This window comes from Bombyx mori, chromosome 15 (genome assembly GCF_030269925.1).
Source record: "Bombyx mori chromosome 15, ASM3026992v2".
Lineage (NCBI taxonomy): Eukaryota > Metazoa > Arthropoda > Insecta > Lepidoptera > Bombycidae > Bombyx > Bombyx mori.
In genome coordinates, this window is record NC_085121.1 from 7,119,039 (window position 1) to 7,146,643 (window position 27,605).

Sequence of the window (27,605 nt, forward strand, 5' to 3'; positions counted from 1 at the left end):
TATGTATGACGGAAACATACATACAAGACATGTAAAGTTCACCCAGACCTTGAGTGCCGAAATAAACATATTTATAAAGGTAATCGGGTATTTTCTTCGTCTTTTGCGAACAGAAGACACAATTGAATCTTTTAAATGGACGATTAGCGTGTTATTTATTGCATTTTTGTGCTAACTACTGTCAATTTTTTTACAAGAAAATCACGAAAACTGTCACGTATTCTTAATATCACACATAATGAAATTTAAATGATAAATGCGAAATTAAGCCGTGAAAGTAGACTTAATTACCAAATTAATAAAGTTCGCTAACCTCGACTTCACAACGTCACTTCTCATAGTTTGTATTAAAATATCAGTAGAGATTTAGCTTATTAACAGCCCAACATTCTTTAAGTTCTATACAATCATACTGCGATCTGTTATACTGAATCATTGAAAAGTATTTTTAAAAAAGAATTTGATTTATTGGTTCATAGGAGTGCAAATTGATTTATTTCGTGATTCAAATTGTTACACAACAATATTAGATTGGAAATTGTTTGCACCCTTTGTGAACGATGAGTAGGAACTGAGCTATAATTTATTGTTAGGCGCTGCGATTCGGGATAAATAAAATTTCACCAAAGTACAACTAAAAAACTGTATTCAACACTTGAAACACTTAAACACTTCACAAACACTTTAAAACTCTCAATTCGCTTGTTCCACTTCGCTTGAGGTGATCCGTTCTCTGTTTCGCTTCGAGTAGTTCCGATTACTGACTAACTGCGTGCCGCCCGACAACACTTTTATAGTCGATACCTCATCCCTAGAATTATCGAGAATGTTCTACACATCTCTAGTCGTAGTTTCCGCTATCTGTCAATAGATGGCGTTGTAATTCTCGAGCATTCTGGATCCTTCGATATTCGTTCGACTATTCGGCGATAGATGTACTCTTAACGGCGTAACATTATTATTGCACTCAGCAATTTTCTGTACAAAGCTGATATAAGAGAAAGGAAATAACTGATTGCACTGAGTGAGACTGGAGCTATGACTTGAGGTAGGAGCTTCAATTGTGCTGTAACAATTGCAGCCTTAAGCACGAGGCTTTTCGTGCGAATATTTCCGTACAGAGAAGACGTGGTGGTAGTACCTGTCTGTGCAGGTCAACAAAATCCCTTAACTCTAGCAATTCCGTGGTACAATGCATGGTGAAAATCATACGCTAACACGTGCTAAGTTGGTTTTTTAGTAGAAAAAGACCCTATGTCCCATATTATTAACCATCGGATAATCGCACGAGTCTCAACACATTGGAGTTTGAGTTAATCAAGCATGGTCCTTTAATAATGTTATGTATGACGCGAATTTAATATACATCAGGTATTTTAATTCATCAAAGCAATTTCATAACGAACAACGATGGTTGGATATATAATAACATCACATCATCAATATTGTCTCCTTTGGTTGATAATAACTGCGTTCAGTGACATGGTCTATAGATTTTAATTTCCGAGGTCAAAGAAAATTATATAATGTTGAATGAAGAAAATAAATATTAATAAATATATAGGATAGATTTCAATATTATTCGATACAAAAATAAGGTTCGTTGAATCAGAAATTACTGAATTACTTCAAATATTTTTTCAGTAAGAATTTACCTACTGAAAAAATTTTTGAAGGCCACTTCAAAACCGAGATGTCTAAAAAATATGAATTTTACAAAAGAAAACGAAAATATTAAGGTCTGTTTTCGCAACGTAAAATATTTAGGTCCCTTAATAAATTCACACAGAAGAAATTCCTTCACTAAATCTGTCGGTCAGTGCTGTGATTTTGCCACATCAGTCCTTTTAATCTCTAATTATGTTTTGGTACGAAGCAAGTGGTCTCCGAAATTTAATTATCCCGGTAGTGAATGAGACATCGCAAAGGCTTTCATTACCGTGATTAGAGACTTTTCTAATTTACTTGGGATTTTCGCAAAACAATCCAGTCTTTAACTCTTATTTCCCGTCATGAAACGTAGCCCGTAAGTGTTAATCAGAACTATTATGTAACTATATATCACGAACACTTTGATAAAGAGCTCAATGGTTTTCCGAAGCGATTTTGTTTTTCTGATTTCATACAATCAAACGAGTCATGAATAAAATTTTGAACTTTAAAAGCTTTAATATAAGCTTTAGCATAGTTCGTATTAAAAACAGAAATACCCAGAACGTTTACGTAAGAGAGAAACAACGTCGGTCGTCTCAAAAATTACCGCCATCAACTCTGTGCCTGAAATAGACTCCGGGTCGATATAAAATGGTCCTGATTATATTTCACGGTACATCAGACTTAATTATATTGTACTTATTTTGATTACTACGCTTACAGATAATTTATTTGTCAAGTTAGGTTTTCTTTTGAACGTTTGAAGCAGCTTGATAACGAGCATCGAGTTCAATGAGCTGGAGTAGATGGATGAACTCCAGATCTCATCCAGTAGGGGATGGTAACAACTGAGCGCCCTCATATGAGGCCTAATAACTCAAAAGCCTACTTCATGACGCGATCGTATGGCGACCTGTGCCTTAGTTGCTGCTACTATTTAATGAAGTCGTCGTAGCCTAAAGGATAAGAAATCCGGTGCATTCGTATCTAGCGATGCAACGGCGTTCGAATCCCGCAGGTGGGTACCAATTTTTCTAATGAAATACGCACTTAACAAATGTTCACGATTGACTTCCACGGTAAAGGAATAACATCGTGTAATAAAAATCTAACCCGCAAAATTATAATTTACGTAATTACTGGTGGTAGGACCTCTTGTGAGTCCGCACGAGTAGGTACCACCACCCTGTCTATTTCTGCCGTGAAGCAATAATGCGTTTCGGTTTGAAGGGTGGGGCAGCCGTTGTAACTATACTGATACCTTATAACTTATATCTCAAGGTGGGTGGCGCATATACGTTGTAGATGTCTATGGACTCCAGTAACCACTTAACAATCAGGTGGTTTACTCGTCCAACCATCTAAGCAATAAAACATGAAATAGAATAAATTGTGTACGCTCTTACTCGCATAGGTTCGAATGTTGTATAGTATTTATGCAAACGAACCATGACAATATAGTTCAGATTCAGCACGCGTTTCTTTTTTTTTTAATAAATTCTATTCTATAATATCTATCGCTACAAATGCAACGGGAGACAGTTTTTTATCAGCCAAAGTGTCCAAATAACGTCAGTACCTAACTGTAAATAAATATATTAACTGTACTAAATAAGTATACATCGTCACTAACTTTTTTGTAAGTTAATGTTTAAGTCTTAATTAATAATAATGTAAATAAAAAAGTTTAAGAAAAAAAAATGAATGCCTATTAATTTAGATTACCTACAAGCGGCATGTTGATTCAATGATGTTGGTAGCCGTTGTAACTATACTGAGATCTTAGAACTTATATCTCAAGGTGGGTGGCGCATTTACGTTGTAGATGTCCATGGGCTCCAGTAACCACTTAACGCCAGGTGGGCTGTGAGCTCGTCCACCCAACTAAGCAATAAATAAATAAACTATCATTGTTTCGATGGTTGTATCAGCGTACGATTTGATAGCGAAAATTTTAAATCAGAACGTAAAGAAGCTTTCGCTGTCGGCTGAGTTAAAGGCTTAATGAAAAAAGCAGTCACTATTGACACGGTACGTCTCGTGAGGTACCTCTCAATCTGAAGCTTTTACCCCTGATGCCTCGTGCCGTAGACAGCAACATATATTATACTGTAATATACATTGTATATTTATTTTGTATAGCAAAAATGTATTTTTAATCTTTACTTTAAAAATATTGAATCATTAACAAAATTATAGAATTTTCTTCGGGTTTCCCGAGTCGTATACATAATTAAAACTATTTTTACGGTTTAATATCTATATTTATTGTTTTAATATCTATATTTATGATTCACAGTTACGTAGTCATAGAGTATAGACCATAGGCCAGTGAAAACAACAAACGCAAGATTAAACCGTATTTATAGTTTCAATGCTTAATATGATTTGTTTTTTAAAAATGTTTATTTAAATCATATTCAATTATTTCTTCACAACAACATAAAGTTTTAAAATGCTCACAAATAAATAAAAAATAGCCGTAACGAAAGGGTTTTTTTTATTGCTTAGATGGGTGGGCGAGCTCACAGCCCACCTGGTGTTAAGTAAGAAATAGGCAGGGTGGTGGTACCTACCCGCGCGGACTCACAAGAGGTCCTACCACCAGTTAAGAAAGATGTTAGAAGACACATAATTAAGCAAACAAATATTTTAATAGATTAATAATAAAAGACATCTTTGTCATCCTTACGGCTTTCGAATAACAAATTTGGATTACCGTAACAGTTTGATATTTTATTCATCTAACTTTTGAAACAACAAATTCATTATTATTATCTAATAATCTTAATCTTAACGTAAACGTGCCTCGCTTCTGCAGAGTCATGCCTTATGAGTAATAGGAGCAACTAAGTAAATAAGGAGATGTGATAGATCACTGGAGTGCTCACGTGTTCTGGAAACATCGATAAAATAACCTTTGATGTCGCGAAATTGCCTCTTCAGACTCTAGAGCGCTTCACTCAACCGCAGTTAATGTAACAACACCGTCACGTTATTTGTTATTCAGTGGGCAACAAAAAAGAAAACAAAAAAAACTACTGCCCGCCATTTTCAGTGTACACGTGACCGGAAAATATATTGCATACGCGAATCATGTTGTTACCGCAATAGGACTAGTCGCTTCGTAAAATCTCATAAAGTACGTCGCGTCGTGATGGAAGCTCGCTGCATATTTATTCATAAGAAGCCACGAAGGTAGCTTCAGAGAGCCCGCTAAACACCTCGTATTACACCCTTCGTTCACCCTTTTGACGTATTTACCTACGTTATCGCGCATTATGTTATTCAGGATTAGGGACTCTTGGGCCTCAATGTAAATTCAAATTATTTTGCCTTTAGAGGTGATAAGGTATTCTATTATTCAGAAACGGGTACCCAATGTCATGCTTAGTTAATGCCCACATAAAATTATAAGCTTTCACGATCTTGAGGTGTAGGAGGGGATCTGAGAACATAATTTGAATGAAATTTCACCAATTCATTATACAACAGTTGGAAAAATAAATGCTTCGTTTTCAATTGCTATTAATACTACTTTTAAAGGCCCCGTGGACTCATAGATAATATCTGAAGTAACTACAAATTTTGATAGGAAAATACGTTGAAACTTCTTTCTGGATGAAGGAATAACATTTAATAATTTCCTTATTAATTACTATTTCCTCATTTTGTGAGAAATTCAAAAAACTGAATGTCAATAACATGTTTTCACTGTTACGTTACAATTAGAACTAAAAATAAAAAAAAATGTTAATCCTTTAACAATTTCATTTGAATTTCACATGCAAAACCATAAAAACACCATAATTAATGAGGTTACGTTTTACAGTTGAGCTTTTGTAATAAAAATCTATACGTTATTAGAATAATCAAGTTTCAAGATTATATAACGCAAATTGAAGTTGAATTTCAAGAGGCAAATTGCGACGCTTCACCGTTTTTCAGTCATCAAACATGCTAATTCTTGTAGCGAGAGGCCCGACGCATCCGGGCTTGGAGCCGTTCACCTCGCCGGTGATTTAAATATGCAGACGCCCGTATTGATTGTCACCAAGAATAACGCCCTAGCTAACGTGGAAACCCTGAAAAAGGCCGACCCGCCCTCGCCTGATGACGTTAATAGTACAGCTATTTCTGGGTCCTTAATAACTATCATATGAAACATCGATTTGTTAATAAAGGGTTAAATGATAAGAGTCTAAGGTTAATTGAGTATTGCGAAGTGAATATGGTTTATTTTAGTTTTTAACAGACTTCAAAAAAGGAGGAGGTTCTCAATTCGACTGTATGTTTTTTTTTATAATATTTGTTACCTCATAACTTTTGACTGGGTGAATCGATTTTGATGATTCTTTTTTTAATTAGAAAGCTGACGCTTCCCGTGTGGTCCCAATTTAGTCCAGTTCTAATAATGGTATCCATGAAAAAACCATATAAGTCTTAAATTTGCATTAAGTACGTGCGCGACAAATAGATGAATAACTCATTATCTCAATATTAACGTATATTAATTTGTTTTGGAATATCTTTTTTTTTCTATTTGAAGTCGGTTTTGATAAAGCATGTCTATTTACAATTATTTCTGTGTCGTGTCGTCGCCATTTTATGATTATTTTTTAGTCGTTGTTAATCGGACGATCTCACGGCCCACTGGCCAAATAGTTACATTACCAATGAAGTCAGTCTCATTTTTATCGTACAGCGGCGATCATAGGCTTCTAACCGGAAGGCATGATGGTTTCGGGTCAGAAATAGACAGGATGGTAGTACTCATTAGGGCTCACAATACACTCTACCGCTAGTTATGAAATTAATTGACAGATTCAAAACACGGTTCTACAGCACTGTACCGGCAAACGATTTACCTTTGTTCTAACTAGTGAAGCTCCGTCGAATTCTACTATTGCTAATTGTACGGAAAAATTCCGTGAAAAAGTTTTGCTAAAAGAAAAACCCTGAACATTAACAGAACAAGGTTTGTATAAAATAATTACGGTTCATAATTATAAAAAGAAAAAAACGAAAAATAGCTCCGTTGAATCGATCGATTTTTTCTCGAGTGTTGCTACAGTATACATGTCCGAATTAAATTTGATTTAAATAGACTGTTGAACAAAGCGGCTTACATTGTAAGAATCAAATTCGAACAGACATTCGATCTAGACTGTATTGATTTGTATACATTGAAGCTACCCATCGTACATTAGGTACTAAGTAGTTCTAGTGGTCGTACTTTACTAACGAATGATAACAATACATTTAGAATTTTTAGAAAGTGTTTTCTGAAATTCTGTTTGTTAAAAAAGTAATTTGCGTTAAAAATTAATGGGCGCTTCTTAGACATATTTCATATGTGTCATCGCATTCTCACATTTTCAATTTATTTTTTATTGCTACTCCGTTTTATTGCCCAACTCTATATTATTGTGTGGCTTTCTTACATTAATGGTGTTTATTTTCTAATATTTCTAATATTTTCTATTAATTCAATCTAGATCATGTTAAAGACTGCTTTGGTTATACAAATTGAATTGCTCAACGTATTTAACGAGTTCTTGGACCGTTCAGACTGAGTGTTGCCTTGTTTACCGAATAAGTTCTAATGGATCGTTTTGGCGTACGACCGAGTAATGCTTCAGAAAATTAATGGGTCAGCTGAAACATCCGAAATCATTAACAAGTCATTTATATTCAAGAACTTACTAAACAAGAGTAATAATAACTGGTGCCGATGGACGTGTTCTGCAGCTAAAGATAATTGTTTGGCTATTGAGTATCGAAGAATTGATTTTAATTTAAATTTTAATTGACTTCATAACCATTACCTTTCATGTTTTTCAATAAACACAAATTGTAAGACACACAACCATATTGTCTCGATCGCAATCAAAACATTTTGACAATAGCTTAAACTTTAATACTACATGAACGGGGGCACACATTTTTAATTATGTTTAATTAGAGCAGACCACTATACTTAAATGAAAAAAAGAAATGAAACTAAACATTATTTCTTTTACAACCCGTCCTAAGGCAGCGGGAAAACAAGACAATAAAAACTTCCCAACATACCTAGCCTACTTTCCCTCCACTTCTCTGGATGTACACACACATAAGCTCGTTTGCTTTACGGCTGTACGATATTTACCGGCCGTGACTGTGCTCGGACTAATCTTCCACTTGCTGGTCTGGGCACGAACTTAATTTGACATTTGACATTCTACCGGATTTGTAGTTCAACTATGCAAACTTTGTCAAGCGAACTATCAGAAGAATTTATTTTAAACAACAATAATCAGGTTTGACAAGAGAAACTTAAAAATTTGCGCACTGTAAGACGTATTGGAAGCTTCGAAATGTAATTATTGGTTGTTAATTACTGGTGGTAGGACCTCATGTGAGTCCGCGTGGCTAGGTACCACCACCCAGCCTATTTCTGCCGTGAAGCAGTAATGCGTTTCGGTTGGAAGGGTCGGGCAGCCGTTGTAACTATACCTAGGACCTAAGAACTTGTATCACTAGGTGGGTGACGCATTTACGTTGTAGATGTCTATGAGCTCCGGTAACCGCTAAACACCAGGTGGGCTGTGAGCTGGTCCACCGATCTAAGCAATAAAAAAAAATGGTACCACCAATCTACCAACTTTTTCCGCAATCCTATCATGCATTCATGTTTGATGACTAAGACAGCGATTATTACTACGACTATATTTTATAATTGCGATTGACAGCGGCATTGTAAATGTGTACTGGGATCTTCTTACGTGATATTGTGATTCCCAAAACCTTCTAGCCGCTTAAAACCAGGCGCGAGCTTAGCGGCCCATTAAGCACCGTTATAAGCTACGCTATAAAAAGTCTACACTATATCAACTTTTGGCGATCATAATTAAAAAAGCAAAGCTATATTTCAACCACAGTTCCATACGTCTCCACGTTACGAGAATGGGTCATCAACTTTTCAACTAATAAATAGATTGGAAAATATGAGAACTTTTTTTTTTGCTTCCTTATTAAGAGAAACCGTAAGTATAATACATTATATTGTCGATGTCTTGATAAATGTCTTATGCAAATAGCAGTAGCATAGCTCATTCCAATTTCAAACCATGACCAACCATGGTCGACATTCATGATAAGAGTCACGTCTGTACGTCACATGCCGTACGTATGGCTTTCAGGAAAAGTAAAATTTTCAGTTCATCCCGAGATCATAACGCAACAGCGCAGGAATATTGGGAACTGATTAAATCTAGAATCCGTTAAATAATAGCATAGGTAATATAGTAGCCGCTAATGCTTAAAGCAATTGATAAATTCAACTCATTGATGCATCTTGAATAACCATTTTGGATTAAAGTAAAATTTCATCGTATTTTTCTAAAAAGTCAATTTTAGAAGTTAGATGAACTGTCACATTAATCGATTAGTATCACCATTAAATCGCCTTTTATTGCACGCGAGTAAAAAAAAGGTCATACACGTCATCATGAGATGGTGACTGGGTCACTGAAGTCCGTAGGCTACGATTAAAATCGACAATAATACTTCAACATCTACAGCCTTGTTTAGGACAGTAAAGTAGATACTCCCTTCAATTTCATTTAGCACGCTTATACATATAGTTACCATGCAGCTACATTTGTAGAACAAAAAATGTTGGAAATAAAAGCGACTAATTATTCTTTGAAAAAATATATATAATAATATGACAATAAAAAATATTAATACTCTTAAAATAATGTTCAATTTATGGAAACTATAATTTTAATCTAACTGAAAGTTTACACTAAAATAATGAATATTCTGAGTGGGCAATAATAATAGTAGTTGACAAAACTTTTTTAATTTCAGAACGAAAGTTGCTGGCTCTGGATGATGGGCTAATGGTGCCCATAGCGGTGCTCGAACAACTTTCACAATAACCGCCGGACTGTAGTACGAGGCGCCTTCAGAACAATCTATATTAATAACATCACCTGTCCTACCTTTATTGAGCCTCGGACCTCATGGTTTCTGCTCTACAACGTTCCAAAAATATCGATTCACGACGAAACCAGCATGTCGGCCGCCCTCTAGGGCAGACGGGTCCTCTCGCTCTACATACACATAGACACAACACGTCAAGCGAGATATCAAAACGGTTTCCCGCCACTAGTATTTTAACACATGTAGCCTCATCTTGACAGTTTATGCACAGTACTTAAATTTAAATGGGATTCACTGATTGTTTTAAGTCCTTAGAAAAATGTTATTATTATAAGAATTGGAAATGCTCTAAGTTTCATTATGGGGCTTAGAGGGAGTCAGACGGTACACCGCCCTCACGCGCTCGCTCGGCCCGACTGACTGAATTTCCTATATTTTCCCGGCGCAAGCCTTCACCCCTTGTAATCGAGCACATCGAGGTGCTTGAAATCTGGATGTTCCGTCAGTTAAATTTATAAAATTCGAAAACTTTACACTGAATATAATTCCAGGTAAATGTTATTGTGCTAAATTTGAAGAAGGAGTTTCTATAAAGGTTCTAATAGATATAAGTGGTTAGTAATTGTTTGTTTTATTGCTGTTAGTAATAATTTTTCAGTTAATCTGATTATGAATTCCAAAGAATGTATTTAAAAAAATCTATTTTTTCCATAGAAACTAAAATTAAATTAATATATTCATTGACACACGCAAATAATCATGAAGAAAAATATTTTTAAACCTTCAACAATCACCTCTTTTTAATTATCATCACAAAACATGCACCGAAAACACGTGAGATTGGGGGAGACCATGGTACCGTAAGCCACATTGCTTTGATTCTGCCATTTGTTGTCGAGGAAAAGGTTTTGAGTTGATCAATACCATTTAAGATACAAAGCAAAAATCAAGAGATATAGAACCGAGATGTTGCAGTTGGAGCTGGTATTGTCCACTAGATTAATATAGTTCAGCAAGTAATAAAATGAGTAATAGGTATCTGAACGATTAAATTCGTAAATTCCTAGTTTTACCCTGACTGAGAAGCATAGTCATAACGACCAACACTAATTTACTAGCAAACTTCAGCTTCACGCTTCAATAGAAAGATATTCAAGAGCAAACCATCTTTAAATAAAATGCATTCTTGGGTACTGAAGACCGTAACATGAAGTAATGTAAAACGGAGGCCGCACCTGTGATTACTGGCCTTTGTACGAATTGGGTTACTGCTGCGACATTTTAGAATAAGTGCATTTACATAAATATAATACTATATAAATATACAATTGTTTTTTGAAATAAAATTAAAATACATATCTGGGGTAATTTCATAGGTAAGGTAAATAATTAACTTTGCCGAGAGCTATTGGGTTTAATCACATTAATGAGTTTTGTATAGTACTTTATTACCACTCTCTATATTATAAAACATAATTATTTATGAATATTGAACGTGATTTTAACAATTAATTTAATCGATTATGCAAATACTCTCTATACAAATTTCAAACGCGATCCAATTGTCATTTTGACATTCCATATTTGTCAAAACAACGTGTTGTTATTGTCAGTATTGTCACGAAACGAACAAACACCTAAAACAAATCTAGGAGTAAGGATTAAAATTCCTTCAATTCCATTATAACGTGGATATTGGTGTTTGTTTTTTATTATGGCGCAATCCGAAGACACCGAACTCAGGGACTTGGTGATCGAAGCTTTAGAAAAGAACGGATCATTAGCGAAAATACGCGCTTTGCTCCGGGCAAATGTTTTTTTGGCTTTCGAGGAAGATTGTGACATTAAACAAAATCCGAGCTTAGACAACATCTTTAACTTACCCGAAGGTAAGTTAGCTTTGTCAATTGTGCACGAGTTTTTGGAATATTGCAACCTCAAAAATACATTGTTTGTGTACATGTCAGAGTCGCGTCAAGAAAGAGAATACAAATACGAAGGGAAGAAATCGCTTAACGGTAAACTTTACCTCGACAAACAAGGCCTTAAGGAACCGATTCTAGTATCACTGATTAAATCTTACCACCAAAATAAATACTTTGAAAAGAAGAGACACACTAAAGAAGATAAAATGAACCGGAGCAAGTTAAAGGAAAATCATACTTATCTAGTACATGACGACTCTCAGACGAGTACTACCAGCAATTCTCTTTCAGATATATCCTCTGATGACAGAAATAAATTACGCTTAAGACTCAATTTAGATAATTCCGATACTGACACTTCTAGTGAATCTGCTAAAGAAAAGTCGAGTTCAGAATATATTCCCGGGGACCACATTATAGAGATGAAAAAAGGAACCAATACTCAAAGTGTTATACAACACACCAATGGCTCATTACATAATAATCAAAATCACAGCATACCAAATGCCCCAGAACTGAAATCATCATTGTATGACACTTTGAAAGAATTCCGTGCATTACCTAGTAGTAGTGATTCTACCTCATATGCAGAATTAAAACCATTCCAAACTATAGATGATCTTAATAAAGTTGCATTACAAGGAACACAACAGAAATATAATGCTGATATTGTACAGCCTGCTCCTTCTTATTCTATAGGAAATTTGAGGAGTGAATCACAGCACATTGTTGATTCATCCAAATCTGGAACAATAAGTAGTGCTTCATCCTTATCATCAAAAGAGCGACATATAAGCGCTAGTAAATCTAAAGATGGAAAACCCTCAATTGATTCTCGTATATCTGAAGCTGATACAGTGGAGTATAGTAATGACTTTTCAACATCATCACCTAAATTTAACAAAAGTCCTCACAAAGAATCTACTAAACGATCAAATGATAATAGTCACAAAAATATTTCAATAGAAAGTCAAAATCAAGGGTCACAGAGCTCGCGCAGTTCGATTTCGATTTCTGATATTGCTGATTTGATGAGTGAAAAAAGTTCCTCTAACGAGAATAATTCTAAAATTGATCATTCAACAAATAAATCAAAGTTATCACAAAGTGTTCTACATAGTAAATCTAATATAAGACAGAATAAGAGTTTAAGTGATGATTCTGGGGATTTCACAGAATCACCAATACATTCATTGTCTAATCTTAGTTTAGACATTCACAGTGACTAATATTAAATAAAAGATTTACTCAATACATTCTGAAGATTATTTACGCATTTAATATGAGCAATTTATTTCAAACATAATATCTTATGCCGGATGTAAGTGACTAATTTTTAAATGATACTACCTATGTTAGTATTTACAAAAGTATCCTATTTATTATTTTATATAAAAGTATAAAATTTGTCCCAAGCATGGGTCTAATAATTTTAATGGTTTTTTTATAATTTAATTTGCCCTTAAGTCATAGACAGTTAATAAAAATGCTCAGTAAATATAAAATAAATAAAAACACTGTTTTATTACTGATAAAATTTGACTAATCATTGCATAATAAAATTATATAAGAGAAAATTTTAGTAATGTCAAATAATGTTATTGATGTATGATAGATACAGTTCATGTCAAAAATGATGCAAAATGTAAAAAAAGTTATATCAATTCATATGCCTTCTTTACATGATAGTTGATGACCTTACCAACTCGTAATCTTCATATTAAGATTTGAAGGAGTGAGTGATTGGATGGATTATAAATTTTTTAACATAAAACTGTATTGCATTGATTGTAATTAATTATTTATTCATTCAGTATTAATTTGTTTTCATATTATTCAATCAGAATCTTTTTTGAATTGACAAACATTCAAATTGGTATATTGAACTATATAGTTCTTAAATTTGTTAATCTGAATTAGTCTCTCACTGACTTGTAGATTATATGTAATGGCGACAATTCGTCTACAGTGCAATGTGACTGTAATTTTATGTACTTAAAACAAAAAACAAAAGTATTTTTATATTATTGTAGTTTAATTATAATTAAGAAAATTTCAAGGAATTAAAGTATTGTTAATGTTTTGGATAGGAAAAATAAGTAAGTAAAATGTTCAATGTACAAATACCTTAAACACTGCTGAAACTGTAATTGTGTTTCCAATTATTTTTGGATATTGCTGTTCACAAGCGTTCATTGTCAAGTACAAAATGAACTTTCTTTCGTAATCCAAGTTTCGAATGAATGATTTAAAATTATTTATTTTCAGAGAATGGTTGTGCCTTATTTAATTGAATTGCAACAAGTTCCTTTAAAAAGTCATAATTCTAGTCCTAAATACAACTGGTTCCGTCCAAATTGCCGCATTAAGAACTCAGTTTCTGTATCAAAAGATAGTTGTGCTGAAACATACCTACTTATGATGTCAATAAATGAGATAATGTAATGTAAATTTTGTTTTATTTGGTGCATAATTGTTGTGGGACAACAGTCCCTTTCCATAACAAGACTTCCTTCCGAGAATAGGTTATCTATCTTGAGGAAAACCATAATGCCGGTCACCGATTAGCAGGCCTATACCACAATATTACATGGACATCCGGATTGAGGTTGACCCGAAGGTGCAAGTGGAGCATCGAACACTGCTAGCTTGGATGTGCTGGTGAGAAGCAAAGCCCACTGAGTTTCTCGCCGGATCTTCGCAGCGGGTCACGTTTCCGATTCGGCGGTAGATTCTGCGAAGCACGGCTCCTGCTAGCGTTCGTGTTAGGAATATCGTCAGGTTTGAGCCCCGTTAGCTCTCTTAGTAGTTAAGGTTACGCCGATATGGTCTCTAAACCATCAGCTTAGGTAGGAAAAAAAAAGAGAAGCAAAACTGGGTATGTGCTTCTCACTGTCTGGGAAGTCGCATGGTCCAACGCAGAGTTCCCCAAACTTTTTTGTGTCGTAGACCCCTTGCCATGTTTTTCCGTGTTGGGTAGACCCCCTACTTACCTGATATTGATTTCCTGTAAATTTCTAACTGTAGTAAAGTTTAGTGTTAAAAACTTAAAGTAAAAACAAATGTTAATTTATACATTTATTAATTGAATTCAAATTAAAACTACTCAAAATAAAATTTTGTATCTGTTATGTAAAATATACGTAACATAAAATAAACATAAAATATACTATAAATAAAATAACATAAGCAATAAGTCAATATTTTTAGTGAGAAGGATGGACCTGATGCTTTAATAATAAATTATCAACATTTAGCGTCAATTTTGTAAGGGTTAATCTTAAATCTCCTCGACTAATGATGTCTTGATATTATAAGATAGTATGATGTAAGTAAATAGGTACTATCAGTGTATGTGTTGAGGTCCACTACCGTGCACCCCAAATTTTTTTTCGCTGACCTAGACCCCTTGCAGTTTGTCATAGACCCCTAGGGGTCGATATAGACCACTTTGGGAATCACTGGTCTAACGGATAAGACGTCTGGTGCAATCGTGTTGAGCGATGCACCGGTGTTCGAATCTCAGGCGGGTACCAATTTTTCTAATGAAATATGTACTCAACAAATGTTCACGATTGATTTCCACGGCGAAGAAATAACATCGTGTAATAAAAATGAAACCCGTAAAATTATAATTTGCGTAATTACTGGCGGTAGGACCTCTTGTGAGTCCGCGCGGGTGGGTACCTATTCTACCTATTTCTGCCGTGAAGTAGTAATGCGTTTCGGTTTGAAGGGTGGGGCAGCCGTTGTAACTATACTTGAGACCTTAGAACTTATATCTCAAGGTGGGTGGCGCATTTTAGTTTGGAGTATGTATGTTCTGTATGCTAAGGCGAAAGCACACTATAACTATCTTCTGAATTCAAATACTGCATGGTAAAAATTATTATCACGTAATTAATAATTTTACGAAATTCAGTACGCAGGTGAGTCCACGTCCACGCGAATACGTACAACCGTTCTCCGTACTCTGTCACGAAGAGATTGTTATGTTGTTATTTTAAAGATGTAGATTCTTTTCAGAATATAATTGAGTCTTCGACTTGATGCTCGCTGATGGTATTAACGTTTTAATTTACGATCTCGCCAAACACAAAATAAAAAAAATTAATACTGTATTTGAATTTGGAACCTGTCATTCTTACCTATTATTCATGTTAGGTTCTGGAGAATTTGTTGTATGTTATAAAAAAAATAAGATGTTTTCGTTTTAACTATGCTTATGGGATGAATAAAAGTATATAGGCTTTGGTAACCATGTAGCATAAAAGACATGATCTTTGTAGCGATGATGTGATTCACCCAGTTCTCAAAAATTCATTTACACCGCGCTTTCTATGGCCCTTTAACTACAATTTTCCCCCCTTCCCTTCCTTATTATGAGTGCCAAAGACACATGGGTTAGGCCTGAGAATCGAACTCAGATCCAGTCGTAGAACAGTCAATTGATCGACAAAGTTATTTATGAACCAAAAGCTGTCCTCGTTATGTTTATCTTAGACAAAATGAGAAGAACTTCCATGAACCACGTGCACTGTGCAATAAATGAAAATACATTCGTTTTTTTTAAAATTGAGTAGGTATTCATATATAACTATACTTTCAATGAAGTTTCACTTATTAACATGTTTATCTGGTCATTCTCAAACCTCCAAAAACAGCAGTAAATAGCGATATGTGGCTCGATATAGGAGTATCACGGAATAAATGTTCAACTCTCGTTAATTGAGAAAGTTGTTAAATCTCATAAGAATTGATTATTATTATTCTCATGCTCACGAATGACTTCGACAATAGAGGTTACTCTACTTAAAAGCTACAGTGTTACATGATGTTATTAAATATCTTGTAACACTGTAGCTTTTACGTTAAGAAGTTTCTAATAGGAATCCAATCGTCCGGTCTATCACTCATAAAACGCATCTGGATAGGCAGTTACTTGTCCACAGCCAACGGGAACCCTTGGCATTTTTGACAGACTTTCGTCATTCATAAGAAATCAAACTAGTTAAAATGATCCTTTCATTCAATCAATCTAGCGTAATATCACGTTGGAAAAGTTGAATTCAGTATTGCCTTAATTTTTCATCAAAGGGTTGATGAGTGTTCCATTTAATGTTATATCGGCACGCACAGAAAAAAAAAACATAGTTTTATAATCAAAGTTTATTTCACAATTTCTGTAAAGCATAGATTTTAGATATCACTTTTTATTTATGCACACAAATCAATCCATACCGAAAACAGCAAATTCGCTGTTACGATTCTCTATACAAAAGTAATTATAACGTAGCGGTTAGTGTATTTGCATAGAAAAAAAATATATATTAAACATATTTACACCTAAATACTTTATTATTAGGTACATGAGTTTTAATATGAAAATGGTATAAAAATTACACTTTCATATATTGCATGTCTTATACATGTTACAGTAGTACAAATGCATTTAGAATATACTAAATTTGAAAAATATAACAATAGTGTAAGCCACAATGTTTTATAAAAAACATTAACAGTATCCTAAAAGGTTTGCTATTATAAAAAATGGAAAATATATCGCTCTAGGCACTGTTCGTTATTTAAATATTGATACGAGTTATACGACTAAGTTCGGAGTGTTTGCACATTGCAAAAATATACCTATAGAAAGACATGAATACTCTTACTTAAAGCATTTGAAGGCAAACACTGCAGAGTAATATGCTTTCGGAAAGAATACATACATATAAATAGCTTCCACCAGTCAAAAATCAAGAAATAACCAACTAGTGCAGCTAAATAAATATAAAAATACAATATACACATAATTATATGGCAAATATTTGGCTTATAATTACATAACATAATATTCACGCCAATACCGGTTTTCGTTAAATATAAACATGAATACTTGTTGGTGTTTCATTAATTTTAATTCTTCATAATATGCCTTGTTACCGTTAATCTTAACTTGGTTTGTGAAACCTCGTGTCACGAAGAAAACATGATTAGTGTAGTAGATTAGTTCTCGATACGTGCATATGTTGACACTTAGGATAAAATGTATAGTTCCGATTTAGATTTTATATTTCTTTAATTGTCTATCTCGCTCTTGTACACCAAGTTGAACAGGAGTCAACGTCAAATTATACAGGGTGTATTGGAACCGTTCCCAAGAACGAAAGCTCGAAATGGCGCTTCTGATTTTTTATTAGTTGACAGTGACACATTGCCGCGAAAGATTTTTGGCGGGAACATGATGGAAAAGTGACGTTTCTTTAAAAGTAAACGTGTATTGATGTAGAAAATGGAAAACCACTTCGAAGAGTTTCTCGTTTTCCATGTAATGAGAAGAGCTTAATTATATTTTAGTTAATAGAATTTCAAATTCTGACAATAACGGTTTTACAAGAAAATTCCACACTGAAAAAAAAAAGATAAAAAATTGTGCAATATGTTCACGGATTATTAAACTGGTAAAAAAACAATTTAGGATTCGTGTAAAGTCTATTTAAAGATAAAAAAGTATATGACTGCTATATTTAGACCAATAAACATGATCGCATTCGTATCAATAAGAAATTAGAACCAAACCAACTGAAAAGTCGAAATCTTTTAATTTAGATGTACTGTCCTAAATTTATTTATTATCCAGTTTTGGGTTATAGGTGCTCTAAATGTTACAACTTTAGGAACGGTCCCGGGACATATTTGGCTTTAAACGATTACATAGTTAGCAAATGCTCATATTGTCTTGTTCGTATCATGAAATATTCTTATTTGTGAAGCATAGAATCTTATAACTCGTTTCCCATAGAGCTGTCGTGAGTGAGATTCGAGTCCATGCTGGCGTTGTCAGAGTCTTGGCTTTGGTTCCCGCTGTAGTTAGCCGCTTCTTGTAGCCGCATTAGCATGTTTAGCTGTGAGTAAATTACAATTGAAAATAGGTTTTTTATCTACAATGATAAGACAACAATTTCAATGACAATATTTACCAATGGGTCTTGATTGTTGTTAGCTGTCGCATCTTGACTAGACTCTTCGCCACCGACATCGTCTACGGTGATAGGTCGTAGTGTCTGCAATGAGTAAACGGGTTGTGTAGACAATGTATATTTTGACAAATTAAAATAGCTAGTGTTCGTCCTGTAGTCGAAATTCAACTATAGCTCTGTTGGCTCAAGATTCATTTTATATATATCATTCTTCATCGTGTGCTTTACTGAATTTTATTGAACACAAAATCCTGACTATACCCTACATATTTCGTCTTTGCGGTTCATATATAGGCTTCGTAATCTGATATAAAAAAAATTTGAATAAATTCTTCTGTACATTCTCAGTACTAGAGAGGTGTACAAAGCAGTCATATGTTTCGGTTTGAACAGTATGATATCCCTGATAGAACTACAGACCTCCGTCTTTTCTCTATGTAATGTTCGTTCCAATTAAAGCAAATGCTTACATGGGAATGGTTTGGTTCTCTCCAAGGATAAGATGCTTTTATGTGTTGCAAGGGATCGACCGCAGCGTGTCTCCTCCGACCGTACAACGCGACCCCTTCTCGGACTGCTTCCGAAGCGTACGGCACTATGCTGTAATTCCACACGTCCGCGAACCACGCCTGGAATACGATTTAAAATTATAAACAAAGATAGCGTATTAAAATATTATATTATGCCTATCATTCTTAAATAATTCAGTAAAGAAATAATTTTCGCATCACCGTATATAATTAATATGAATAAAAGGGTATTGCCCACTATGCTAAAAAAAATCATAAATTATGTTTTTTTGATTGATTTGATTAATTAATTCGTAGTGTTTGCTTAGATTTTCGCGAGTCGTATGCATGGAATTGTTGTGTTGTGGTAATTGAGCTTGCACTGTATTTTTTGTATAAAATATTTATTGAACCTTATTATATGATAAATTAACGACTTAATAAAGAAAACTATAAAATTGACGCGTTGCTCTTGACGGCTGGATTTGAAAGAGTTTTTGTGTTATGGCGGACGTCACTCCTTGACATTTTTAATTTCAGAAACTGAACAATAATATCTTGATACTTATTGTCATTAAATTACTCCCTATGTTACGAATACTTTACAATTTCATTGAGATTACTAACGACAGTCGACAGTGTGTAAATAAAACACGATATTAATCTGTAAAGATTGTTTCAAATTCAAATATGTATACATAATGTTCTTTGTTCATATTAGTACATTGAATATTGGCCATACGGACCGCCTTTTAAAGAATTGTTACTGTCGATCATGAGCATCGCCCTTGCATATGTCGCACACAACCCACTAAGATTTTCATCGGATCTTCTCAGTGGGTCGCGATTCCAATCCGGTTATAGATTCAGTGAAGCACTGCTCTTGCTAGGGCTAGTGTTAGCAAGTCTTCTCAAATTGAGCCCCGTGAGCTCACTTACCAATCCGCGTGTAGTTGAAATAGCCCCATAGGCTATCAACAATTAGTTACCGAAACAATATATATTAATTAAGATATGTAAGATAGTAGATTTTTTTCAGTATTAATATCTACCTGACTAGCTTCCAAGTCCATGGGACAGGCTAGGAACAACCTGGGTCCCACTGTGACGTCACTTGAGGAGTGTGCTTCTAGGAATGCGTTCAACGTGGACCAAACTCCTGGCAGCCATTCTAACACCGTAGCCAAAGCTGGCTCCCTTCTGCCGAGTCGCAACTCCAGCGAGAATAGTTTCCGACGCAGGTACCTGTATTATTTAATTTTTATGAAATTTTGTGTGTGCGTTGGAAACCAATTAACACGCAATTAATATGTGACAGAAACTTAAATGAGCAATAATAATCCAAAGTGTTTCAGAACACACTCTTAGAGACATGTTGCAATGGATATATGGATATATGGTTTAAGAAAACTATTAAAGAACATCTGTGCAATAAAGCTTACTATAAAGTTAATGATTATCTAGAAGATTGCACAAAGTGGGAATGAGTTACTCGCTCCGGGCATTTCAATATTGCAATAATTGTTACGTTATAATACTCTAATCTCTATTATCTAATCTCTATATAATCTAATCTAATATTAATAAGGAATCTAATATTTAAAAAAAAAAGACATGCCCGCTGAGTTTCTTGCCAGTTCTTTTCAGGACGGAAGCTAGTTTTTGTGAATTGGCATGTACTTTTATTTATGTTGAATAATTTTTTTTTTATTTGATACCACTGGAGATATAACATATAACCCAAGGATAGTTGACGTCGGCGACCGGTCGTAAAGTTCATGCCAAATCCGTATGCAACATGATAAGATTACACGCGCCGACCCTAATGTGCCTAATGTGGTATAAGACAAGAAGAAGAGTTGTTAATATCTTCCAACAATTCTTCTTCTTACCCGTATCTGACCTCAACCCGCCTTGGGTTATATCTCCAGTTAGTAAATCTAATGCAACATGCCATAGAGAGGGCATATTTCTGTTTCTTCTCTTGGTGTCTCCTTTACTTCATTCGTTTTTGATTTTTTTTTTTATTGCCCTTGTAGGCAGACGAGCATACGGCCCACCTGATGGTGAGTGGTTACCGTCGCTCATGGACTTCAGCAATGCCAGGGGAAGAGCCAAGCCGCTGCCTACCGCTGATTGCATGATTTGAAATTTACAATGAATTTTACAATATTATACTAAAATTTAGATTAAAAAACCAAACCACTACTACATTTATCTCCTTTTTTTTTGTATTTTCATATCAATGTCTAATATAACTAATAGTAAAAATAATAATAACGAAAAAGAGGATATAGACAATCATTAAAAACAAAATTAACACAATTTTTATAACCAAACAAAAACAGCAGGTAATCGTTTGTTGTACTAATTACATATACTGTTACGTGTATTACGGAAACATTCATATTTGACGTGATAACATCATATGTCCGAAAGTTATTACCTAGCCAAAAATCCTTTGACCGGTTCCATATGATTTGCAGTGAGGAGCCACCTGAAGTTGTGGTGTAGTTGGAGATTAGTTGTATTACACGTCGCTTGAGACATTGTTCCTGCAGAACGATAATAATTATATATAATGTACAAAACTATATTACGATTATAACTAATTATATAATATACATACTAAATAACTATTAATTAAATTATAAAATTAAACTACAACATTTTGGCATTTGATGATTTTTATTTTATAAGAATCTACTAAAGGAGGATCTTTGTAAACTTTTCTTCCCTTAAGAAGGTAAAATGAGTTGTATGGAAGGTAAGCAAAATGATAAAATAAAGGTAAATGCTCTTTAAAGAAGTCTGCAATTTTCTTAATTGTGAAAATTTAATATATTTTTTATATAATTACGTCATCATCCAAAGATGAAAGAGAGGAATACGATAAGACGAACTGAACGCAGCACCTTTGTAACATCGAACGAAATCGCGAGCTCAATTTAGTTATTTAAAAATTTAAATAAGATTAACAACTATGGATACGGCACCTAATTGATGCGACGCGGCAAACGTACCTATAATGACGGGCATGTTCCTATTGTCGGGCGGCAACAGTCCGGCGAAAGCGTCTCCCAAAGCAGACGCATGTTGCAAGTTGTCGAGCACAACAACGGAAGGTAGCGGCGCTTCCTCGCCGGTCGCCGCTGCGGTGCACTGTTCGGCGATGTTCGCTAGATACGCACGCAGCTCGTTACACGATTTCCGATCGACACTACGAAACAATAAGTCTCATTTTAAACAAAATATCATAGTTAGACACCATAAGCTGAACTTTAAAATCATGCGACTTGAGAAAACAGGTATCCGTTCATTGCATTACGATTTTAGAGAAATTGTATCTGTGTGGTGTATGTAGTACCGATCGAATTTACTAAATACGAACTTTTTAAAATCTTCCAGTGCCCTTAAGATTTAAACCTCATGCATCAAAGAGACAAATTCTTTTAAGTTCTGTTAACTATGAGGTAACCCTTTGACAACAGGTGGGCAACTTGTCTAAAAGACGAGAGTGAAATTAGTAAAGTTAGTAAATTTTGTGAAATTAGTAAATTTTGCTAGTGGCAGGATCTCTTATGAGTCCGCACGGGTAGGTACCACCACCCTTCCTATTTCTGCTGTACAGCAGTAATGTATTTCGATTTGAAGGGTGGGGCAGCCGTTTTAACTATACTGAGATCTTAGACCTCATATCTCCTAAGGTGGGTGACGGCATTTACGTTGTATATGTCTATGGGTAAGCACTTAACATTGGTTGGATTGTGAGCTCGTCCACCCATTTATCCAATAAAAATAAAATAAAAAACTAACAAAATAATAATACCATCCTTAAAACGGTAATGTACAAATGCTTCGCGACAGAACCTGGCTATGTGGGCTCATTATACACTATACCATAGCACTGAGCCGCCAAAAATTCTACTTACTTGAAAGTCGCAACAGCTTCGGCAGGATTGCCTCGTCTCTGCGTTTTCTGGACGTAGAACTCAGCAAGTTTAGCGGCTAGATACGACTTGCCAGTGCCGCTCGGTCCGCAGAGAATAACTCGTCTGTGCTCCGACAATAGTGATACATATCTGTGCAAACGACAAATATCATTAATTTCGATTGCTTCGTAACATAGTTGTTTACTTATGTTTAGTTCGTAGAGCAGAAATACAATTTAGACGTTTTTTATGTAAAAATATTTATTTATGTATTTATTTATATATTCATTTATGTATTCATGTATTTATTTATATATTAATTTATGTATTCATTTATTTATTTATTGTCATTTATTATTCATTCATTCATATATGTTTTATTTATTTATTTGGCACACAATACACATTATAAGCTAAAAAGATACAAAATATAACAACAAGTAAAAAAATTGGCTTGCAACATAAGTCAAGTGCAATATAGTCACATAATAGACGACGAAAAACAATGAGAGATGTTAATTAAATTAAAATAATCATTCAATCACTATTTTTATAAAATCTGATAATAACAATTAATATTTGTTTCTTTGTTAGTTATCTATGCGTTCAGTCATATTTTTTCCGATAGTATTATTTTTTGTCGGCAACAGTTTTGTCAAAAGTTTAATTTTGTTCAGTTAGAAAAGAGTTGATTGGTGCCTCATTGACTATGCCTTCTAAAATACGATCAACATACGACAATAGCGCACGTGTTTCAATTGGTTTCAACCGATGATTGTTTTCAATATAATTAGAGAAAATGACACTTCATTATATAAAATTCTATCAATGATTAAAAGTTAAGATTTTACAAAGTATCTATCGAAAGGATGCATATGATACCTCATTTATACAATAGTTAGGTTTCTTTTACACATGGAAAGCAGTATATAATATATACTGCTTTCCATGTGTAAAAGAAACCTAACTATTGTATAAATATGTACATATAATATATTAGTTATGTAGTAGCATTACTCACCTATATACAATATTTTTTGGTATGAGACTGTCGAAAGCCAGACTCCCGACTCCTTGCAAGCATATATACAGCGTGTTTACAGTTCCCACTATGTATCCGCATGGCAACAACTCTGGAAATCCGATTTCAGGACCCCGAGTCGCTTCTCCCAGGTGATAAGACGTAATAGAATCCGTGTTCAAACCGAGATTCGTTCCCAAATCTATCCTAGACAAGTAATCCTTAAACGATTTCCTAACTATATAATCTAAGTTCTGCCAAGTAGTCTTGCCCGAGATATATGTGTAGGCTATGACGTACTCATTGCAGTTTATTGTCGAGTCACTGTTGTAAACGTTTTTGTACGAACTACTGTGCGTCGATTTGTTGCTCTTAAGGCTATTCGTGTTCGATTTATTCATTTGAGGGTAGTCTTGGTTTTCGACGTCCGGACTATGGTTTTGGGACATTCTCGGCGAGTCGAAGCTCGGTTGTTTGTCGAAGTGGTTCCCGAAGCCGCTACCCATTTGTTTCGCGTAGAACCTGCATTCGGACTCTGTGAGCGTGTCCTGCACTTCCTCGAAGTATCTTTGGAATGTTTCCGGTTGACCTAAATAAACAGCTATCGCAATCTTTTTCCCATCAGTCGTGTCACCTTGACTGTCTGCTACACCTACAATGTTACAATATTTTGTTTTATAGTTAATTGTTCAAATAAAAACCCAAAAAACCCAATGAACTGTAAATAAGATGGCGCCTATTAAATTTAAAAATACTAAACTATTACTAATCAGGATAGATTAGATAATTCAGATTTTTATCTAGGCGCAATGCTTTTAACGTATTTACTTATCTAAAAACTAATTAATTATTTAGTGAATTACGAGCTGCCTAAATATGCTACAAATCGCTTAACAGTGATTAACAAGAATGAAAAACTAATCAATGACCAATTTTTTTTCTATAAACACTAAGTCTTAGCTTTAAAGCAGCTATTTTGGTAGTAGGTATGTCTTATAAGCTTACCAATATCTGAGTAGCTTTCTCCGATGGCAAGTTCTCTACTCTTCGGTGGTGGTAGTACACTGTTAATATCATAGTCCCCACTCAATCTATCAGCTGGATTGAGTCCATTAGCGAACAAGTCGCTGGATCCATTCAAAGGACCCAATAGAGTCTCGCTGTTCTCATTTAGTTCGCAGACTGCCTTGTTCCCGTAAATTGGTTCTATTGATGTAGGGGAGCCTTTCTTGTAGTCTAAAGCGGCTGTTGTGCTCATAAAGTCTAGATCGAGAGGCTGAGAGTGAATGTCTATCGAAGCCTGGGAACAATAATTGGAATCGTAAGATAAGTTTAGTTTGCGTTATATTAAATAAATAATTTAATCATTCATAAAATGAGTAAGGCCTGATTACCTGGTGCATTGTACTTTGGTCAGCCAAACTAAATCTCCTCGGATCTTCAACGGCCGAACCACCAGTACCCAGGGAACTCTGGCTTCCAGCCAAAGACCGGGATGTGACTAGTCTTTGAAGTCGCTCGTTATTTTGTTTTAGATTTAACATTTCATTCTGAAATTAATTTAAGAATGTGGTGACAGTTTTACTAAAATTGTGATTATGTAACATATGAATGATATAATTATTATTATCTGCTAGTTATTTTTGATGGTATGTCACGTAACTTACCCTCATCTTTATGACAGTGTCTTTTAGACTCTCCAACTGATGTGCAGAACTTAAAGCCTCCAATCGTATATCAGTTAGCACCAAATCTTTCTCTCGCAACTGCCGTTTCAATTCGTCCACCAAAACTGATTCGTCTTTTTCTAAAATAACGAAAATGTAGTATTCTCTATAAACTCAATATTCAAATTAGGATTGGTTTTCTATTTATCTAGAAACCAAAATACTCCTTGTCTAAAGTAGATGCTCTTTAAGAACGGATTTTACGTAATCCTATCGAGAATGAATTTTTCTTTTGCCTATACATTACATTATTATAACAAGCATAAGCACAGCAAAAGTTACCAATAAAACCTTTTTTAACTCTTTGTCACCGAAAAATACAACTTGTTTCATTTTTTACGACTAACAAATTTAACACCGCGGAACTGCGAGGAATATCTCGTCAGTTTATAAAACTTTAAAGAACATCATTAGATTAATGCACTAACTGAGTGATGAATATAATGAGTGCAATTTCTCAAATAACGTCACTAATTTCATTCATAACACAAGTCATTAATTTCACCAAGTTAAATCCTGTTGAATAAACCCGATCAAATAGCATGGCTTTTATCTTGTCTATTAAAATTTACAAGTATACGAATTGTCAGGCCTATTGTTCGAAGCGTACCTAAATTGCGATGCGGACTATGCGTATGGCGTGTCATCACGGTGATTACATGAGAATCGATGTAGACAATGAATACCAAAGTGAAATTGTACAAAGAAAAATACCGTACAAGTGAAGGGCCACTTAGGCGATTAATGACCGGAAAATAGTTTGCGATTGTCTGTGGCGAATTGATACAACATAACTCCCGTTTTGTTTTGTTTTGTGTTGTTTTCTCGGACAATTAGTTCTCAATATGTGTATACTTTTAGAGTGTGATTAAAATCTGTGCGCGTTCCATAGGTAATCCTTAATGCGACAAGTTTAATATTATTTTATGAGGCCCCCAGATTTACGTAATCGTTTCAATACAATTAAGAATAATAATTAGGTACGTTTCTGCTTAATTCTATTTAATTTTTAATTAAGCAAATGTACGTAATTTTAAACTCAATATGGCTTACGGATTCTAATCTCTCATTAGCACATTAAGTGCTATTTCTGACGTGTTCGTTTGAATCGTTTATAATACGGAAAGATAAAAATATTCAGTACTTTTTAGTATTCATTAAAGTAGGAGAATAAGACGCATATAAATCAATCCACAATACATTATACCAGCGGTTCTACAACCATCGTATCGCAACATATTGGTGAGTTCCAAGTTCCCGTCGAGTGTATGGCGAGATTTATAAACACGAAATTAGTATCTAAGATAATCCGGAGGTACATATACGAGGGCTTTCTAAGTGTTAATTGAACTACTACTTGTTCATTGTGTAAAATTGTTGAGAATTTTCAAAGATTATGTAGTACATCGCTGACTGAAACAGGTTGAGAGCCGTCGTATTTGACTGTATGTTGATGTGCTCTACGATGATATAGGTACATTTTGTGCCGTATGCTATTATAAATAAATATTAGAGATTTCTACCTCATGTATATGTGGCGGTATTCACGTAGCGGTGTCTCTAGGTCCCGGGAACCATATAGCCAGATTTTCTAAAAAATCCCCTAACCAACTAGAGCAATAAAATCATTTTTCCATTTCATTTCATTTCCTTTAAACCCTTTTTCTTACCTTTGGTCTGTTCATCGGTTTTGGCGGGAGCAGTTTTGTCCTTCGTTTCAGGTAACGCTTCGTGCGAATGCTCTAGACTGTTCTCGTTACTACCCTCTCTGATTGTGTGAGGGTCGTCATAGTGATGCGAGCCGGACGAGCTGTCTTGAGACGACAGCTGTCCGAGCGATGAATGTTTGGCCGTCTTCGAAATCTTCGCGTTTCTTGAAAACGCTTTGGTGAACGATGACCGAAGCTGTATACAATATTCGACGTG

The 27,605-nt window shown here is 34.7% G+C and overlaps 3 protein-coding genes across 10 annotated transcripts in view; 1 reads left to right on the forward strand and 2 right to left on the reverse strand.

Moving 5' to 3' along the window:
- Window positions 1–10,087, reverse strand: part of LOC101735335 (gamma-aminobutyric acid type B receptor subunit 1) — a 166,284-nt gene extending 156,197 nt beyond the window's left edge. Inside the window, exon 1 of one of the 2 annotated variants that reach the window (XM_012692556.4) lies at window positions 9,645–10,086. The gene's annotated coding sequence lies outside the window, so the exon portion shown is untranslated. Of the gene's footprint in view, window positions 1–9,644 lie in introns of both variants that reach the window. The other variant, XM_012692557.4, reaches the window with a different exon arrangement.
- A 604-nt stretch (window positions 10,088–10,691) lies between these two features.
- Window positions 10,692–13,961, forward strand: LOC101740928 (centrosomal protein 43). 3 transcript variants are annotated; one of them, XM_062672481.1, is made up of 3 exons: window positions 10,692–11,474; window positions 11,553–12,831; window positions 13,779–13,961. In XM_062672481.1, the coding sequence occupies exons 1-2, from the start codon at window positions 11,300–11,302 to the stop codon at window positions 12,737–12,739; spliced, it is 1,362 nt and encodes a 453-aa protein (XP_062528465.1). In that variant the 5' UTR covers window positions 10,692–11,299; the 3' UTR covers window positions 12,740–12,831; window positions 13,779–13,961. The 3 variants fall into 3 exon arrangements, with proteins under 3 accessions (XP_062528465.1, XP_062528464.1, XP_062528463.1); XM_062672480.1 differs by having other exon boundaries at window positions 10,698–13,245; XM_062672479.1 differs by having other exon boundaries at window positions 10,698–12,831.
- Window positions 13,962–16,664: 2,703 nt separating this feature from the next.
- The window catches only part of LOC101747129 (protein sickie), a 209,959-nt gene continuing 199,018 nt past the window's right edge, over window positions 16,665–27,605 (reverse strand). For all 5 annotated transcript variants that reach the window (XM_062672477.1, XM_021349549.3, XM_038015827.2 and 2 more), the window contains 12 exons: window positions 27,350–27,584; window positions 25,620–25,759; window positions 25,347–25,502; window positions 24,958–25,252; window positions 23,953–24,604; window positions 22,932–23,081; window positions 22,023–22,219; window positions 21,446–21,554; window positions 20,052–20,244; window positions 18,961–19,119; window positions 18,491–18,574; window positions 16,665–18,415 (listed from right to left, as the gene is read on the reverse strand). In XM_062672477.1, coding sequence (XP_062528461.1) covers window positions 18,293–18,415; window positions 18,491–18,574; window positions 18,961–19,119; window positions 20,052–20,244; window positions 21,446–21,554; window positions 22,023–22,219; window positions 22,932–23,081; window positions 23,953–24,604; window positions 24,958–25,252; window positions 25,347–25,502; window positions 25,620–25,759; window positions 27,350–27,584 — 2,493 coding nt within the window. In that variant the 3' untranslated portion in view covers window positions 16,665–18,292. The remainder of the gene's footprint in view (window positions 18,416–18,490; window positions 18,575–18,960; window positions 19,120–20,051; window positions 20,245–21,445; window positions 21,555–22,022; window positions 22,220–22,931; window positions 23,082–23,952; window positions 24,605–24,957; window positions 25,253–25,346; window positions 25,503–25,619; window positions 25,760–27,349; window positions 27,585–27,605) is intronic.